The 16,377-nt window shown below is 40.6% G+C and overlaps 1 protein-coding gene across 3 annotated transcripts in view; it reads right to left on the minus strand.

The window, feature by feature from the left end:
* TRAPPC9 (trafficking protein particle complex subunit 9) overlaps positions 1–16,377 on the minus strand; it is a 538,517-nt gene that overhangs the window by 473,152 nt on the left and 48,988 nt on the right. For all 3 annotated transcript variants that reach the window (XM_063327588.1, XM_063327590.1, XM_063327587.1), the window contains 3 exons: positions 15,224–15,350; positions 6,960–7,105; positions 206–291 (listed from right to left, as the gene is read on the minus strand). In XM_063327588.1, the coding sequence (XP_063183658.1) occupies positions 206–291; positions 6,960–7,105; positions 15,224–15,350 (359 nt within the window). The remainder of the gene's footprint in view (positions 1–205; positions 292–6,959; positions 7,106–15,223; positions 15,351–16,377) is intronic.

A 16,377-nucleotide genomic window follows, 5' to 3' on the forward strand; every position in this document is an offset into this window, starting at 1 on the left:
GTAAAACATTTAAACACTCTGAATGGCACAGATTTTCATTTCAATACCTCATTACCAACGGATTTGAGAAAACTGACAGTACAGTACTGTTAAAGTGAGGTCATACTGGCTTAAAACGATTTCTTTAGAAAACCATATTTGAAAGTTCAACTGAGAAATTTTTCAGAATGCAGAATTAAAAGGGGAGATTTCGGAAGATACATACCATGTTTTCCACTCGGAGCTCAAAAGGCATAGGGTTGTACACCATCAACTGAACTTCACATACATCTCCCTGGACCCACTGGAAATCTACGTGAAACGATTACAGAATTAATGCAAGAATGACCTCGTCACAGTGTTATACAAAAGAAGCATCAGCTGAGCTGTCAGATCACCATATTATCTGTATGTTCTACACTAACACCTCTGTATAATCTTCCCAGCCCAAGTCCTGTTCAAGCACAGTGTGGGACACAAGCTATAAATCACAGGCAAAGCAATGGCTTAAAGGACCAGAAGGTTTCATTAATACAGAAATAGTGCTCCAAAGCCCAGTGTGCCAACGTCGCATTGACAAAATTAACTCAGGCATCAATTCAAAACACTACTTTTAACACATCCTTAATGCTAAACACTTAAAGGCTTACATACTTGGAGTTCGGTAGAGAGTATACATCGCCTTGGATAATTAAGGCCCAGATAAAAAGCAACCAGATAAGGAATGAACACAAGAGGAAGAAGGAAATTAAAAATAATCAAAACAAACCTTCCTATAGACATAGCTGATGATACGTAGTAAATACAAGATCATTCTAAATTAAGAAGGAAACAACTGCTCACCAGCAAGTGCCACCTTAGTTTCCTCCCACTAATTTTCTTTGGGAAACAGTAAATAGTTTGGGAGACGCTGTGGGAGGGGAAGATGACACTAGGATCTACAGATACAGCTTTTTCTCACAAAATGGAGACTTAAGCAATAACACAAATTATTTAGTAACTTGTGAAATTGCTTAAGAAAGATGATGAACATAAACAGGTCAGGTAATAAGCTGTACTTCCCATTTGCATCTCCCTAACAAGTGACAGAGGTTCAACTTTAAAGACACTTCACCCTGCCAAATTAAAAATTTAAATTTTGGTTTGTTTTTCTTAATTTAAGGAGGTGAGAAGTTTATGGAAGTGACATCAGCAGCAGAGAGGCAAGTTCTGAGGAACTGTTCAATGCCGAAAGATTATTTTACATCAGCATTTCATAATCTTTTCAGCCCACAGGACCCTGTCTGCCTTCCAAACTCCTCATAGTTAACCACATTCAGCCAACGTTCAGGCTTAAAACGGAACGTGACACGATATACAAGCTTATATACTTCTCCGTACAAGCTGAGGACCTGCAGCCCAAACAAAAAAAGGTGGTTTAACTGTATTTGTCAAATAAATCATGACTACAACCTAATCTGTAACATACATGGATTAACTTTTACTAGTTTACTCAACAGTTTCAACATACTTCACTGATGCTTTTTTACCAGAATATTAGAAAGTGTAAAAAAAACAGGATTACTAATATTAAGACTGTAATTTACAATTGAAACCATCTGTACTCTAATTGTACATTCACAATCATTTACTATCTGATTACACTTTGCAAGTAATATTAGAGAGCTCAAGGGACATGTACTTAATGCAAATGTTTAACTCCAGTTAATGCCAGCGGAAATTAAAAACATACATTCAGAGATACTAACAGGTTATGTTACTATGAAACCTGAAAAGCAAAACCGATGATTAAAACAGAACCTTCAAAAGCCCCATTGTATGAGGTGTTCTGTAAATTTCTTTTTATTTAACTGCTTATTAGTGCCCACGATGCCTTATGCATTCTGCAGTGCCCAAAAGAGCTGGTTCCTCCTCTGCAGAAGTACGTACGGAGCTTCAAAGGTATCTAAGCCCTGAAGCCCCATTATGGTTAACTACATCAACCTTGCAGGAGCCAAAGGAGGCACTTCAGTCCTTCTAAATTAATTTCCACATTATAACAACTACCACAAGAACGTCTTTTCTGAAAATGCTTGCAATGCAACCACAGAAAAAGTGATTCTGAATAAGTTAAGTTCCCAGAAAAACATGTTGGAAACTCTTGATCTCATCGAAGTATCTCTATGCAAACACAAACCATTAATTTGTCTGATCCTTTAATCTGCCTTTTCTTCACAAAAGAAAGGATTCCAGGCTCTTCTCTTCATTTTTACAGATTTGATCTCTCCTTCAGTGCAGAATTACTCCCTGAACTGCCTCTTTACGATAGTACTGTAACTGCGGGAAGCCGAGGCTGGCATAGATACTGACATGTATATCTACCGATGGCAACTGATAGGAAGTTTTGGCAGAGTACAAAACCCACGAGCAAGATGCACAGGGAGAAGCCACACCAGCAGCACACAGTAAAAGCCACAAAAGGAAGCACCAAGTGGTAGCAGCAGGTGACTCTCTGCTGAAAGCCACCAAGGCACACGTTTGCCAGCCGGGTTTGCAGTCAGCGGCAGTTTGCTGCTTGCCAAGAGTCAAGACCTGGGATGTCACAGAGAGATGACTGCAACAGCTGGTTAAAAGCACAGACTACTGTCCCCTGCTTCTTTTCCATGTGGGCACCAATGACATTGCAGAGCAAGACCTGGGCAAGATCAAGGAGGACTTCAGAGCCTTGGAGGCCCAAGTAATGGGTAGAGGCATCCAAGTGATTTTCTTCTCTGCCTTGCCAGTCAGAGATGGGGGTGCAGGCAGAAGTTGGCACATCATGCAGATCAATATACGGCTTCACGGCTGGTGTTGTCTCTAAGGCTTTGGTTTCTACGATCACAGGAAGCCCTTCAACAAATACAGCCTATTGGAGAGGACCCACCCACCCACAAGAAGCAGGAGAATCTTCACCAGCAGATTGGCTGGCTTGTCAATCTTGCTTTAAACTAAAGAACCTGGGGGGTAGTGTCCACAGCTGTGACAAGTGCAAGGTCCTGCACCCAGGCTGACATAACCAGAGAGCCCAGTACAGGCCCTACAGTATGGCTGGGGAGCAACTTTGCTGGAAGGGACCTGCGGGTCCTGGTGGACAACCAGTTGAACAGGAGTCAGCAGTGCGCAGCTGCAGCAGCAAAGACAAATCAGAAAGTGGGCTGCAACCGCCGGGGCATTGCTAGCAAAGACAGAGATGTGATCATTCCACTCTACTCAGCCCTTGTCAGGCTGCACCTGGAGTACTGGGTCCAGTCTGGTCCCCCCAGTTCAAGAAACCACAGATGAACTGGAGAGGGTCCAAAGGAGTGCCATCAAGATGATCAAGGGGCTGGAGAAACTGCCCCATGAGGAAAGACTGAAGGAGTTCAGGCTCAGGGAGGATCTCATCATAGTGTTCCAGCACTTAAAGGGTGGCTACAAAGAGGACAGAGGCCCTCTTCTCACAAGGAGTCAGCATGGAGAAGTCAAGGGGCAATCGGTACAAGTTGTACCAGCACAGGTTTCATCGCAATGTAAGAGAGAATTTTCTTTACAATGAGAACAATCATTCACTGGAACAGCCTCCCCAGGGACGGGGTGGACTCCACATTACTGGAGCTTTGCACTATGCAACTGGACAGGGTGCTAGATGATCTGACCCAGGCTCCCTTTCCCGTGAAATGTTGGGCCAGAGGATCTTTCGACGTCCCCTCCAACCTGAGCTGTTGTATGACTCTATTATTTATTTGCAGGGAGGTACTACATATACATATATATATATGTGTGTGTAATATGTGTATATATACACATACTACATATATACACACATACACATATATATATATATATATACACATACCACATACAGTCTTCCCATTCCCACCGGAAAACATGACTAGCCCCTACAACCACCAAAATAGACACTCCCACTTCTTGAAATCTCACTATCTGCCTCTGGTTTCCTTTCCAGAAGGTCACTAACCCATGTAAAAGCTGCCAGGGCAACCTACAGAATTGCTTCCTTGGGGGGAAAGCTTTTGAAAGGAAAGGTGACATCAGGTTACACAGTCCTAGGTAAAAAGCTATATTTATATCATCTAATATAGATATGACATTAGTTGACAGATTTACTAATGGAACGATGTTATACGGTCTTGCTGCTTTAGACTATCAGCACTTTAAAATAAAAAACATTTTATGTCAAAAAAAATCAACGGGTTTGTTTCTTATGACTAGCATAATATTAAAGCAATTTAACCAGAATATAATTATCTCATTTCTTGATTCCAATCGGAAAAGCTTATCAGGCTGAAAGCTGAAAACATTTCCCCAAGACTTTCTAAAGGGTTTGTTTCCCTTTGGCTCGTCAGCAGTACTTGACTTCCTTTGCTGTAACAATAGTTTAACCAAAATGCGGCTTACATGTTTCCACGTAATTCATTTGTTATTGTTGTTGGTTTTAATTAGTTACATGTCATTAAAATATTCTCATTAGTTTCAAAGTTCATTAAATTCCCCAGCTGATCGCAAAGGAAGTATCTGGGTTTGTTTTGTCTGTTCTTTTGTTCGCAAAACTCTGAATGAAACGTTACAGGCTTTCACAAGTGAATGCACTGTGCAGGTACTTCAAAAGACAAATGCTTTACAGGATCACGAGCAGTTCTGACACTTCCTTAGGCTAAATAAAACCTAAAAGGAGAAATTACCCTGTATAATGTAAAACTCCTATGGTGCACACAGCACATAAACAAATCCTAACTGGAACTGTTTAAAAAAAAAATGCAGGTTCCTTTTGTGTTCATCAAGGAACAAGAATTCTCCACAATACAACTGTTTGACGAGACTAGCAATAAGGTTTATTTAAATAAAAAAAAAAAAAAACATGACAAGGTATACCTAAGAGATTAAACATTGAAAATTTAACTGTGATTAATTTTTAAACAAAATTATTAAGGGGAATAATACAAGCTATTTTCCAAAGATATATTTCTTCAAGGAGAAAGCACTTCAAGATGTTCCCACACGTCTACATTTTAAAAATTTCTTACCCTTTACTTAATTCTTATTTCTTATTCATTTTTTTAGTTTCTTATCCTTTAGCTTTTGAAATCAGAGTAGTACCGCAGCAGAGTAGCACTGAACCTTGTCCAACCAAACTGACAGATAATAATCCATACCTCCGCATATCTCCTCATTCCTCATGTTTCAACTACTTATTGAAACTACACATCATAAAACAAACCAGAAAACGTGCGTGTTCTTCTCAAGGTGAGGGATATCATCTTAATCATCATCAGGGGGCCACAACGCAGACGGGTGACCCTGCTCTGGCAGGGGGTTGGACTAGATGATCTCCAGAGGTCCCTTCCAACCCCTACCATTCTGTGATTCCGTGACAGGTTAAGACCAACATTTTGGTTGGCCTCGATGATCTGAAAGGTCCCTTCCAACCTAGACAATTCTGTGATTCTATGAACATCTAATCTAGAAGATTGTGTGGAAAAAAGCCTGCGGCCCCACATGATAGAATGAAGAAACCGTACAGAGATTCTCCGAGTACTGGCTCTGCCGTGCAGGAACAATCCAGATGGACAAACCAAGCGGTTGTTGCACTGCTAGAGAAAATTAATTTTAACAGCAGGTGAAAGAGGACGGTCGGAAGGGTAAAAAAGGAGACAAGAATGGTGGAGTCCCAGAGAGCAATGCAATACGCTACAATACAAATACCCTACCCCAAACAAGAGAAACGGAGAACAGGGGAACTGGAAAGCTTTCCCCATCTCTCTCAGGTGCATTCACGCTGGGAAGGGGCGGGAAGCAGGGGACGGAAAATGAAGTTGAGGTGCTGGGGAACACACACGCTCGTCCTACTCAGAAGTTTCTGCTCTGACTTGTTCCTGACCTACCTACTTGAAGAATTAGTTGGAGCCACTACTGACGACGACTTGCTAAACGCTTAGTATTTTACAATTCAAAATATGATACGGAAAATTTAACAAACCTCGATGACATTTCAAAGTACTATTTTCCTACTTTTTTCTGGTGATTACACAGTACTGAAGCCAGGAACACAAGGAGCCAAATTAAGATAAAAACCATTCTGCAAATTTCTGTATTCAAGTTTTTGCAATCAGTTCTATTCCATAGTCGCACAAGTCAATTTTGTGCTGACGCTAATGATTATGTTAAAGATTTTCACGCATGTGATACGCACAAAAGCAACAAAAAGGACTACTAATATTTGTAACTTAATCCAGGATTTGAAACAAGCCTTGTCATCTATTTCCAATGGCATAATTACTGCACTGAAGAGCTTTATAATAAACAAAATAATCCTCTAGCAGAAAGTGACTATAGTATTCTGAACATTGTTTATAAGGCTTTTTTGATTTTTGCTGAACTGCCTTTAAGAAAAACTGATGAATCAGAGAGAGTTAACCATTCTGAGTTTAAGTGAAATCGTAACAGGATGTCAACGAGATGCATTTTTTTTTTCTCCTGAAAGAGATAAACTGAAAACCAGTTTTAAAATCCCAATGGTCTCTCGCTATTAGGCAAAAACAAATAAATAAATAATTCTCTGGGTGACGAACTAGCACAGTCCAGTTTCCTGTGGATTTGCAACTTTTCTCCAAGCGTCTCAGCGAGGTGCCCATCTAGCTCAGGGCACCACACCTGATACCCGCCCAAGCTGGCTGCTGCCAAAGACTGTCAGAACTAAATTTTCCCTTAATTTCTCTTTTGTTTGATAAGGAAATAAAACTAGTTTATCTGCTCTGAACGTCAATTTTAGCATCTCTGAGACTTTATTCCTCTTTTGAATTTGAAACTCTCCCACGGAGAACAAAGCTTGGCTCCTGTAGAACTTCAGGCTAAAAGGCAGATTATTTCAAATAGAAGAAAACAATGTTCAGGTTTGCTTTCCTTGACCAAAAGAGATTTTCTAATTTAACAAAACAATGGGAAATACTGCAAAATATTCTTACCAATTTTCTTATTTCGTTCTTCCCCACGACTGTGTGCAATAATTGGAGAATATATGAAGGGGCTTTTGGTTGATACATTCTGACCAAGTAAACTTTTCATTTTGTGAGGTCGGAGACTGGTTGGGAGGTTCAAGAGCTTCACAGACCTGTTGAGTAAAAACAGTTTTATGGTATTTTATTTATTCTGTTTTATTTTATAATACATGGTAGTGTTAAAAATGAACCAATAAATACTAAATGACACTCTATGTAGACACTGATGAAAGTACCTGAAATGGAAAACGTAAAGTAAACACCTACAGTACAAAAGACAGTAATACCAACCCAAGGAAACTAAAAGCAAAGTTTCAGAAAGATCTCAGAAAACAAATACCAAAGGAAAACATCCTTCTGCTGAAACCAGCAAAACCAAAACTAGCCGGATTGGTGATCTGAAATCCAGCTACTAATTTCCAAGCTAAGAGCAGACTGAACAACAGACACACCACACGTCCTGTGCAGAAATCAACCCAATATTTAACTTAAACCCAAACTATACCAGGCAGGGAAATCACTGGCCATTCCGATGCTGATGGGAAATTAAAGATTAAATATTGCGCATAAGAACAAGCAATACATTAGTGGATATTCAGTAAAAGTAGCAGCATTTTAAAAGCCTGTAAGAATCCTAGCTACTCAGAGTGAGGAAAGGACAAACAAACGGTGAATAAAGGCACCATTCAGATCATAGCTATTTTGCTACCGTCTATTAAGCTTGAAGTATTTGTGCTTTTAATTAGGAATGTCATCAAGAGACAAGAATCTCCCCTTTATAGTCACGCATGGATTAAATCTCCAACTTTTTAAAAATTTGGTTTTCACCTAAAAAAAAAAATATCCTGTAGAATAAAACAACATTTTTTGCTAATTGCTAGAGGCATCCCACCACACTCAGGTAGACAGGCAGGAATTAAATAAAACACTTACAAAACTTTCCAGCAGTAACCTTTTAAAAGATATTTAAAGATATGGTAGGCACGTACCAAGACGAACAACAACAGAGTCTAGCTAAAACCGTAGGAGACTTCTAAAACCAATTAAGAGACCAAGCGCAAGACTGCAAGAAAACCCCAACTTGTTCAAAGATTAACTCCCTTCTTCCCCCATTTCCTACATCCACCTCCCACAGCAAAACTTACCTCACCGGAATTCTATGATAATTCCAATAATAAACCGAGAAGATTATGAATGTTACGCTACGTGATTATATTGTCATCTTTTATGAAGTTCTTCAAATACTATGACAAGACCAGTAGGGCACTAAGAAAGAAACCTGCCTTGCTCAGCTGTAAAGGTCATAGAAACAACTTAAAATCAAGTGCCTTCGTTCTGAAAAGCAGGCAATTAGTCTTTCACACATTAAAAGAGAGTTTTGCATCATTCACAGGATATAACTGAAGCCATTCACCTGCCAAAGTTACAGAATTATACTTAATTTCAAAACAATAAACTATTACTGAGAACATGAAAAATCATGTAAGTGCTCAGCATGTTAAAGAACAGCATCAACAGCCCGCTAATAAAGACTGCGTACGTACGTACAAGAAAACAGTTTGTTTTTTTAAAATTACCCCAAGCATTCAAGATAACGTGCTACCGCCTAAACAGAATGAAGCTGTAAGAGTAACACTACACAGAGGTGTTACCTCTGTGATATAAAACACCTGATAAGAAGTTACTAGAAAGCACTAAAACTATTCTAGAACCAGAGGTAAACCACATCCATATATTATCTGTTGGTGATGCTCAGCGTCAGCACCACAATCAAACGCAAACTAACAGACAACGAGCCTGAGGAATAGAGAGAAACTATGACAGATTCCTAAATATTTAATATTTTGAAACCTCTTCTGATAGTATTTTGTTACAAATTAGAACACGACTTAAAGCAAAACATGCGAATGATACTTATTTGAGGAAACAAACATTAAATTTGATACAGTGCTAATAAAAAGGAATTTTATTTTATATATGGAAAGAAGTGCTTTGGCTCATCCAACGTTATTATATAAATACTGGTGAGTAACCTTTTTTATCTTAACGCGTGGGTGTTCCCGCGAGGATAGAATGTTCCTCAACTACATATTAGACAGCTATACCCTCACGGGTCATACATAGAAACATGGCAAATGTTTTAATTCCTTTGTGTGAAAAGCTTCACTAACGTACATTTTCTAGTCCCTGGCCCAGCCCGAGAATTCAAATTAGTTACAATTAGGAATTGCAAAATAATTTCACTAGCTACCCACAAGATCAAAATCTTGTCTTCGGAAACAGTTGTGTTACTAAAAACCAGCCTTGCTCACAGGGGAAATGGAAGTAATTTAAAAAAACCCCACTGCACTAAGTAAACAGAAGGAAGGAAAAAAAATGGCACCAACTAAATTTAAAGTAGCAAAAAAAGTATATCAGGACAACTAAGAGACATCAGCGGAAAAAAGGAAGAAAATTCTTTCTTCTTTTTAGTATATTAGCAAGAAAATAAATTCCAGCACAGGTAAGTTATAAAAATGGGAACAGCGTATCTATTAGACTAGAAAGACAATAAGTTTTTCTATTTGTATTTGAGAAAATACTAACTGATGATTTCACAGTATGCTGTAATGGAATACTTGCCAATCCAACACGCTTTTAATTTCTGAAGCTTCATTAAATAAATAAAAATTCAGCAAGGAGCTTTCCAGATTGTACTACTTATGTTCGAAATGCCAAAAAAAAAATCCCAACATTCCAAAGGCTAAAAGAAAATACATAAAAATATGATAAGATTTAAAGCGCATCAATAGCAGACCAAGCTTCTAGCTGAAAGACATGATACACACACAAAAAAGAAAGACTATAAACATACTTAAAGAAAGGACAACTAGACATTAACTACTAGTTCGCATGAGTAACGGAATATAAAGATTTTGCCAAGCCCAATCTCTTCTATTGCTTTATAGGTAGGGGGAGAAAAAGGTAACAGGGCAACTATATTCCAATTTCATTGCGGCATTTCAATGTTTGATGGTATTTTGATTAAGAAATCTGCATCTAAAATAAGCACCCCACATTAAATGCATTAAAAACTAGTAGACCATGAAATGCCAACAGTAAATAGAAGTCATCATCACCAGCGCATATGTACGTTTCTAGAGGGCTCTAGCATGGATTGAACCCTAAGCTTAGTTATTCAACACCGATCAAAACCACGTTTCCACACCTTTATAATTTCTGTCTCAAAAATGAGCATGATTTAGCTCAAAGAGCTCTGCACTATGGCTATTTTCCAACTACCTGGACAGCTTTACAACACACCAGACCTGCTGCATAGATGTAAGTGGAGGCTTTATATTTAGATGCAACTAATTTTTTTTTTTGGATTACAGCTTTTATCACTGTGGCTTTTATAGAACTTACAAAAGACAAGAAGGGGAAGGGGGCAGAGGAGCACAACCGGCAACTCTTAACTGTTAAATAATGCTGATGTTGGGATTCTCACCCCATGGCAAAACAGAAGCAACTATTTTCAACGCTTCGAGTACGGCCAGGTCAGCACAAACGGACCAGGTAAATGAAGCACCTGGATGGTGAGCAGTTTCTTAAAGCTCGGCCGAGGAATAACAAAGTAAATATAATGTGTTTATCCCCTTCTCTCAGCATACAAAACATTTAAAGCGAGGCAGAGCCTTTCCCGTTGAAGTCTTGGTAATCTCTTGCCAAAGTTCTGACTGGCCTCTATATACATAACTCTTATTAAAAATGAATAAATTATTAAATAAATAAAGGATTCAAATCAGCATTTCCCGTATCTTCCAGACTTGAATTTTCTTCAGTATTCAGGATGGAGAAGAACAAAAAAGCACAATGGGATACACCCAGTACAATCCACCTCCTCCACGGTTTAAAACTTAAGCAAAAAGCAAAAACCTGAGACTAAGTCAGGATTTGACACTTTACAGCTAAACACAATGCTGCTTTTTTAGCCCAAGTTAAGGGTTAGATTCATAAGGGAACCTGAAGCATCGTGTTTCTGCAGGTATTTGCCAGCCAAGGCAGACAGAGATGGTACACAGCCAGATTACAGAAGGGAATTCTGGTTTTATACTGTGTAATACTAAGTTTATTCCTAGAACAGAGATCTGCAAGAGGCACTAAGTGTCTGACAGCACTCCTGCTCTCAAAAGAAAGTAATTTGCCTTTAAAATGTTTTCATGGAAGCTTTTGCTCTAAATTCTCTCTACAATCACATAATTGAAGTACCAGAAAGGACTATTACAGTTAGCTTAATTAACTTCAATTTTTTTTAATACTAGTTAATTTTTCTCCCAAAAAAAAAAAAGCTAGGTTAAAACTTGCACTAAGTTTGTTGTCTAAAAGCTTTCAAGAGAAGAAATAGAGTCCTCCTTCATGCTGGGAACCTGCCTTCAGAACGTACCTACCAGGAACTCGTCTAAACACACAGACACAGTTACCTGAACTTGTCACTGGACACCTTTAAGGACAATGGAAAATGAGTCAACACAGTGCACCTACTCCAGTAATTCAACTCATGCTACAGCAGATATCTAAATTAGGTAAGAAAAGCCTGGAAGTGACTACCTATGTATGATCCATGCACCAGTACAGGTTGGGGGTGACCTGCCGGAGAGCAGCTCAGCTGAAAGAGACCTGGGAGTCCTGGTGGACAACAGGATGACCATGAGCCAGCAATGTGCCCTCGTGGCCAAGAAGGCCAATGGCATCCTGGGGTGCATCAAGAAGAGTGTGGCCAGCAGGTGGAGGGAGGTCATCCTCCCCCTCTACTCTACCTTGGTGAGGCCACATCTGGAGCACTGTGTCCAGTTCTGGGCTCCCCAGTTCAAGAAGGACAGGGAACTGCTGGAGAGGGTGCAGCAAAGGGCTACCAAGATGATGAGGGGACTGGAACACCTCTCTTATGAAGAAAGGCTGAGGGATTTGCGTCTCTTCAGTCTGGAAAAAAGAATCCTGAGGGGGGACCTTATCAACACTTATAAATACTTGAAGGGTGGGTGTCAGGAGGATGGGGCCAGGCTCTTCTCAGTGGTGCCCAGCGACAGGACAAGAGGTAATGGGCACAAACTTGAGCATAGGAAGTTCCGCCTAAACATGAGGAGGAACTTCTTTCCTTTGAGGGTGGCAGAGCCCTGGCACAGGCTGCCCAGAGAGGTGCCCGAAGGAAGAATGCCAAACACCAGTATATGTTAGGGGCGGACATGCTGGGAAGCAGCTCTGAGGAGAAGGACCTGGGGGTCCTGGTAGACAGCAAATTATCCATGAGCCAGCAGTGTGCCCTTGTCGCCAAGAAGGCCAATGGCATCCTGGGCTGCATAGGGAAGACTGTGGCCAATAGGTCAAGGGAGGTCATTCTCCCCCTCTACTCTGCACTGATGAGGCCACAACTGGAGTACTGTGTCCAGTTTTGGGCTCCCCAGTTCAAGAGGGACAGGGAACTACTGGAGCGAGTCCAGCGTAGGGCAACCAAGATGATTATGGGACTGGAGCACCTCCCTTATGAGGAAAGGCTGAAAGAGCTGGGACTCTTTAGCCTGGAGAAGAGAAGGTTGAGGGGGGACCTGATTAATGTTGACAAGTATCTAAAGGGTGGGTTTAAGGAGGACGGAGCCAGGCTCTTTTCAATGGTTCCCAGCAACCGGACAAGGGGCAATGGGCACAAGCTAGAACATAGGAAGTTCCGTTCAAATACACGGAAAAACTTCTTTACAGTGAGGGTGACAGAGCACTGGAACAGGCTGCCCAGGGAGGTTGTGGAGTCCCCTTCTCTGGAGATTTTCAAGACCCACCTGGATGCAGCCCTGAGGGATGTGCTTTAGGCAATCCTGCTCTAGCAGGGGAGTTGGACTAGATGATCTCTAGAGGTCCCTTCCAACCCTATGATTCTATGATTCCATGGTGGAGTCTCCATCTCTGGAGACATTCCAAACCTGCCTGGACGCGTTCCTGTGCCACCTGCTCTGGGTGACCCTGCTCTGGCAGGGGGTTGGACTAGATGATCTCCAGAGGTCCCTTCCAACCCTATGATTCTATGATCTAGGGTACTCAAATATGACTAGTTTAGCTCTACACATAGATTTTTTGTGAAACTGAAACAATCAAGGTCAGGCAATAATAAATTAGTCAAATAACTTTCCCATTGTGACACGTAGCTTTGTTTCTAACAGTTAAGGTTTGGGCATCATACGTCCACATTGCCTGTTTTCCAGCAAAGAAGCTGATACCAGCTGCAACTCCGAAGTACACCCTGCACCACTGAGCAGGCAACACAAAGCAGGTATCTGCAAAGTCATCCTAGATGATTTGTCAGTGCTAACTGGATCCACTGAGGGGAAAATGCTGGAAGACCTCAGGGAAGATGCATTTTCCCCCTGTAAGCACGCACTAGAAGTGGGGTGACCCAGGTGGCTCATCAGTGCACAGCTTTGTACTTAGTCCAACCAGAAGACAAAACCCTGTTCCCAAAAGACCATTGGAAACGGTGTGACCATTCTATTCCACATACAATTCCATCTCTGACCACATACAACCACATAGAATCACAGAATGTGTTGGATCAGAAGGGACCTTTAAAGATTATCTAGTCCAACCCCCCTGCAGTCAGCAGGGACATCTTCAACTAGATCAGGTTGCTCAGAGCCTCATCCAGCCTGGCCTTGAATGTCTCCACGGGTGGGGCCTCCTCCACCTCTCTGGGCAACCTGTTCCAGTGTCTCACCACCCTCACTGTAAAGAACTTCATCCCAATGACTAATCTAAACCCACCCTGCTCTAGTGGGTTTAGATTTGCCCCTCGTCCTATTGCTACGTGCCCTTGCAAACAGCCCCTCCCCATCTCTCCTGTAGCCCCTTTCAGGTACTGGAAGGGGCTCTAAGGTCTCCCCGGAGCCTTCTCTTCTCCAGGCTGAACAACCCCAACTCTCAGCCTGTCCTCACAAGCAGAGGGGCTCCAGTCCTCGGATCATCTTCGTGGCCCTCCACTGGACCCACTCCAATAGGTCCATGTCCTTCTTGTGCTGAGGGCTCCAGAGCTGGACACAGCACTCCAGGTGGGGTCTCACGAGAGCAGAGTAGAGGGGGAGAATCACCTCTCTGGATCTGCTGGCCACGCTTCTTTTGATGCGGCGCAGGATGTGATTGGCCACATGCTCCTGTCAAACCTGCACCTTAAGCAAGCACCTCCCACACCACAAATTGTTAGTGTGAAGAGACCCATTGTGTTAAACGCACTACAAATAGATAAGGTCTCTTTCCATCAGTAAATGTGAAAAAAAAAAAAAAAAACAAAGTTAGAGAGAACACAGGAACACAGTGAAACTAGTTGTAGCATGAAAAATGGTCACAGAGTAAAACATTCATTTTCATTTTAGAGAATAAGAGTAATCTGAAAATAAATAGAATTTTCACTCTTTGGTTATATGCTTTATTATCTCTTTGTGATACCAGAAGTCTTGCTTCATGAAATGCTGGATGACATCCCACTAAGAACTCAAATCTCCATCAGAACTTTTTTCAATAACTTCTACCATATTTTTTTTCTGAATAGCAAATATGTTTCCTTCAAAAAGCCACTTCTTGACAAAGATTTTGTTTTAGCCCTTTCTTTTATTATTGATGCCCAATGGCTGTCTTCTCTCTCTGACTCCCTCTAATACTTCACGCTAGGCTTTAATCTAACCAAGGCATTACTCGTTAAGAGTGACTGCATGATGTGCCCTGGCACACAGGCCCAAAATGGAACATGAGATTTAGAAGAGGCCAGTGAAGGTGCCAGCTTGAAAATGCAGCATCTGAAAAGGAAGAGCTACAAAAGGCATCAGTTCCAGCTGAGTTCCAAGCTCCACAGATGGAGACAGCATCCAACTCACGGACCTGCAATATGATCAAGTATCTAACTTAAATCTCAGCTGGAATTACAAAATACTTTTCTTTGATTGTATCAGAAACTCTTGAATGACAGTTAAGAAAAAAAAACCAACAAAAAAAAAAAACCCAACCTCTCTCCTTCTGAAACTAAAGACCACAAAAAGTATTTTTTGCTCAAAGGCTCTATTTCTGCCCAGGAACTTCTCAAAACAAGTTGACATTTTGACATTTTTCCATGTCATCGTGAACAACTTACGTAAACTGAGAAGACTACATCCTTCCAGTACCCTTTGAAATTTGACAGGTATTGTGGAAAAGTTAAAGATTGTATTTTGGAGTCTTACCTCACAATAGGCAATTTGGTAAAGGGAACAGGAGGTAACTTCAAACCATCTGGAAGGGTGATGAATTCCATTGTACCAGGGCATTTTGCTGTGTAGCTTTCCAAGCTCTGTGTTACATCTTTCTTTTCTAGAAAATAGATTTGTTGAAAATGAATTAAAAAACAATTGCAAACTCACACGTAACAAAAGTTTAAGATGAAGTTATAGCCGAGAGATTTACTTGTTTGGTTTTTTTATTTATACGAAATAACTCTAATGGAATGCCAGCTAATGTTAGCATACAATGCTTACAGTTATGCTCCAGAAGCCTTAATGGATGATCAAACATAACTAAGTGACCTTAAGCAAGACGATTTTCTGGACTTTTTAGAATTTTGAAGTGTCAGTCTATACCCGCGTTTTGTTAATTTTTTCATTATCAAGATACAAATTTATACAATTTAACTAGTAAATCTACATACCCAACACAATTGGCCTCAAGCATGTTAAGGTTATTAATAAAAGCATTGTTATGTGAATAAGCCCCGTTCTGAAACATTAGGTGAAACAATACCAAAGGCAAAGAAGAGAAACAAATTACTTTTGATGTTACCTTGTGTTAAAACCATCTAATTCTTAAAATAACGGTACTATATTACGCTACTAAACCACAGGATAAGATGAAGTGGCCTCAAGCTGGCCTTAAGCTGCACCAGGGGAGGTTTAGGTTGGATATTAGGAAAAATTTCTACACCGAAAGGGTTGTCAAGCACTGGAACAGGCTGCCCGGGGAAGTGGTTGAGTCTCCATCCCTGAAGGTATTTAAAAGACGGGTAGACACGGTGCTTAGAAACATGGTTTAGTGACGGCTTTTGTCAGAGTTAGGTTGATGGTTGGACTCGATGATCTGAAAGGTCCCTTCCAACCTCGGCAACTCTATGATTCTATAACAACCGGTAAGAAAAGTTTTCTTTGGTTTTGCTTAAAAATGCAACATTCAAACAAACATAGTTTATTTGGGTTATCTTCAATAATGTATAATAAATGCTTATGAATTTCATTCAACAATTATTTTCAAAGTATATACTCCTGTCTCCAGTAAAAAAATGTCTATTTGGAAATATATGGCCTGAACATAAAGTTATATTTCTCTGACGAAATGGGAGTCTGCAAAA

Source organism: Chroicocephalus ridibundus, chromosome 2, assembly GCF_963924245.1.
Source record: "Chroicocephalus ridibundus chromosome 2, bChrRid1.1, whole genome shotgun sequence".
NCBI classification, from domain to species: Eukaryota; Metazoa; Chordata; class Aves; order Charadriiformes; family Laridae; genus Chroicocephalus; species Chroicocephalus ridibundus.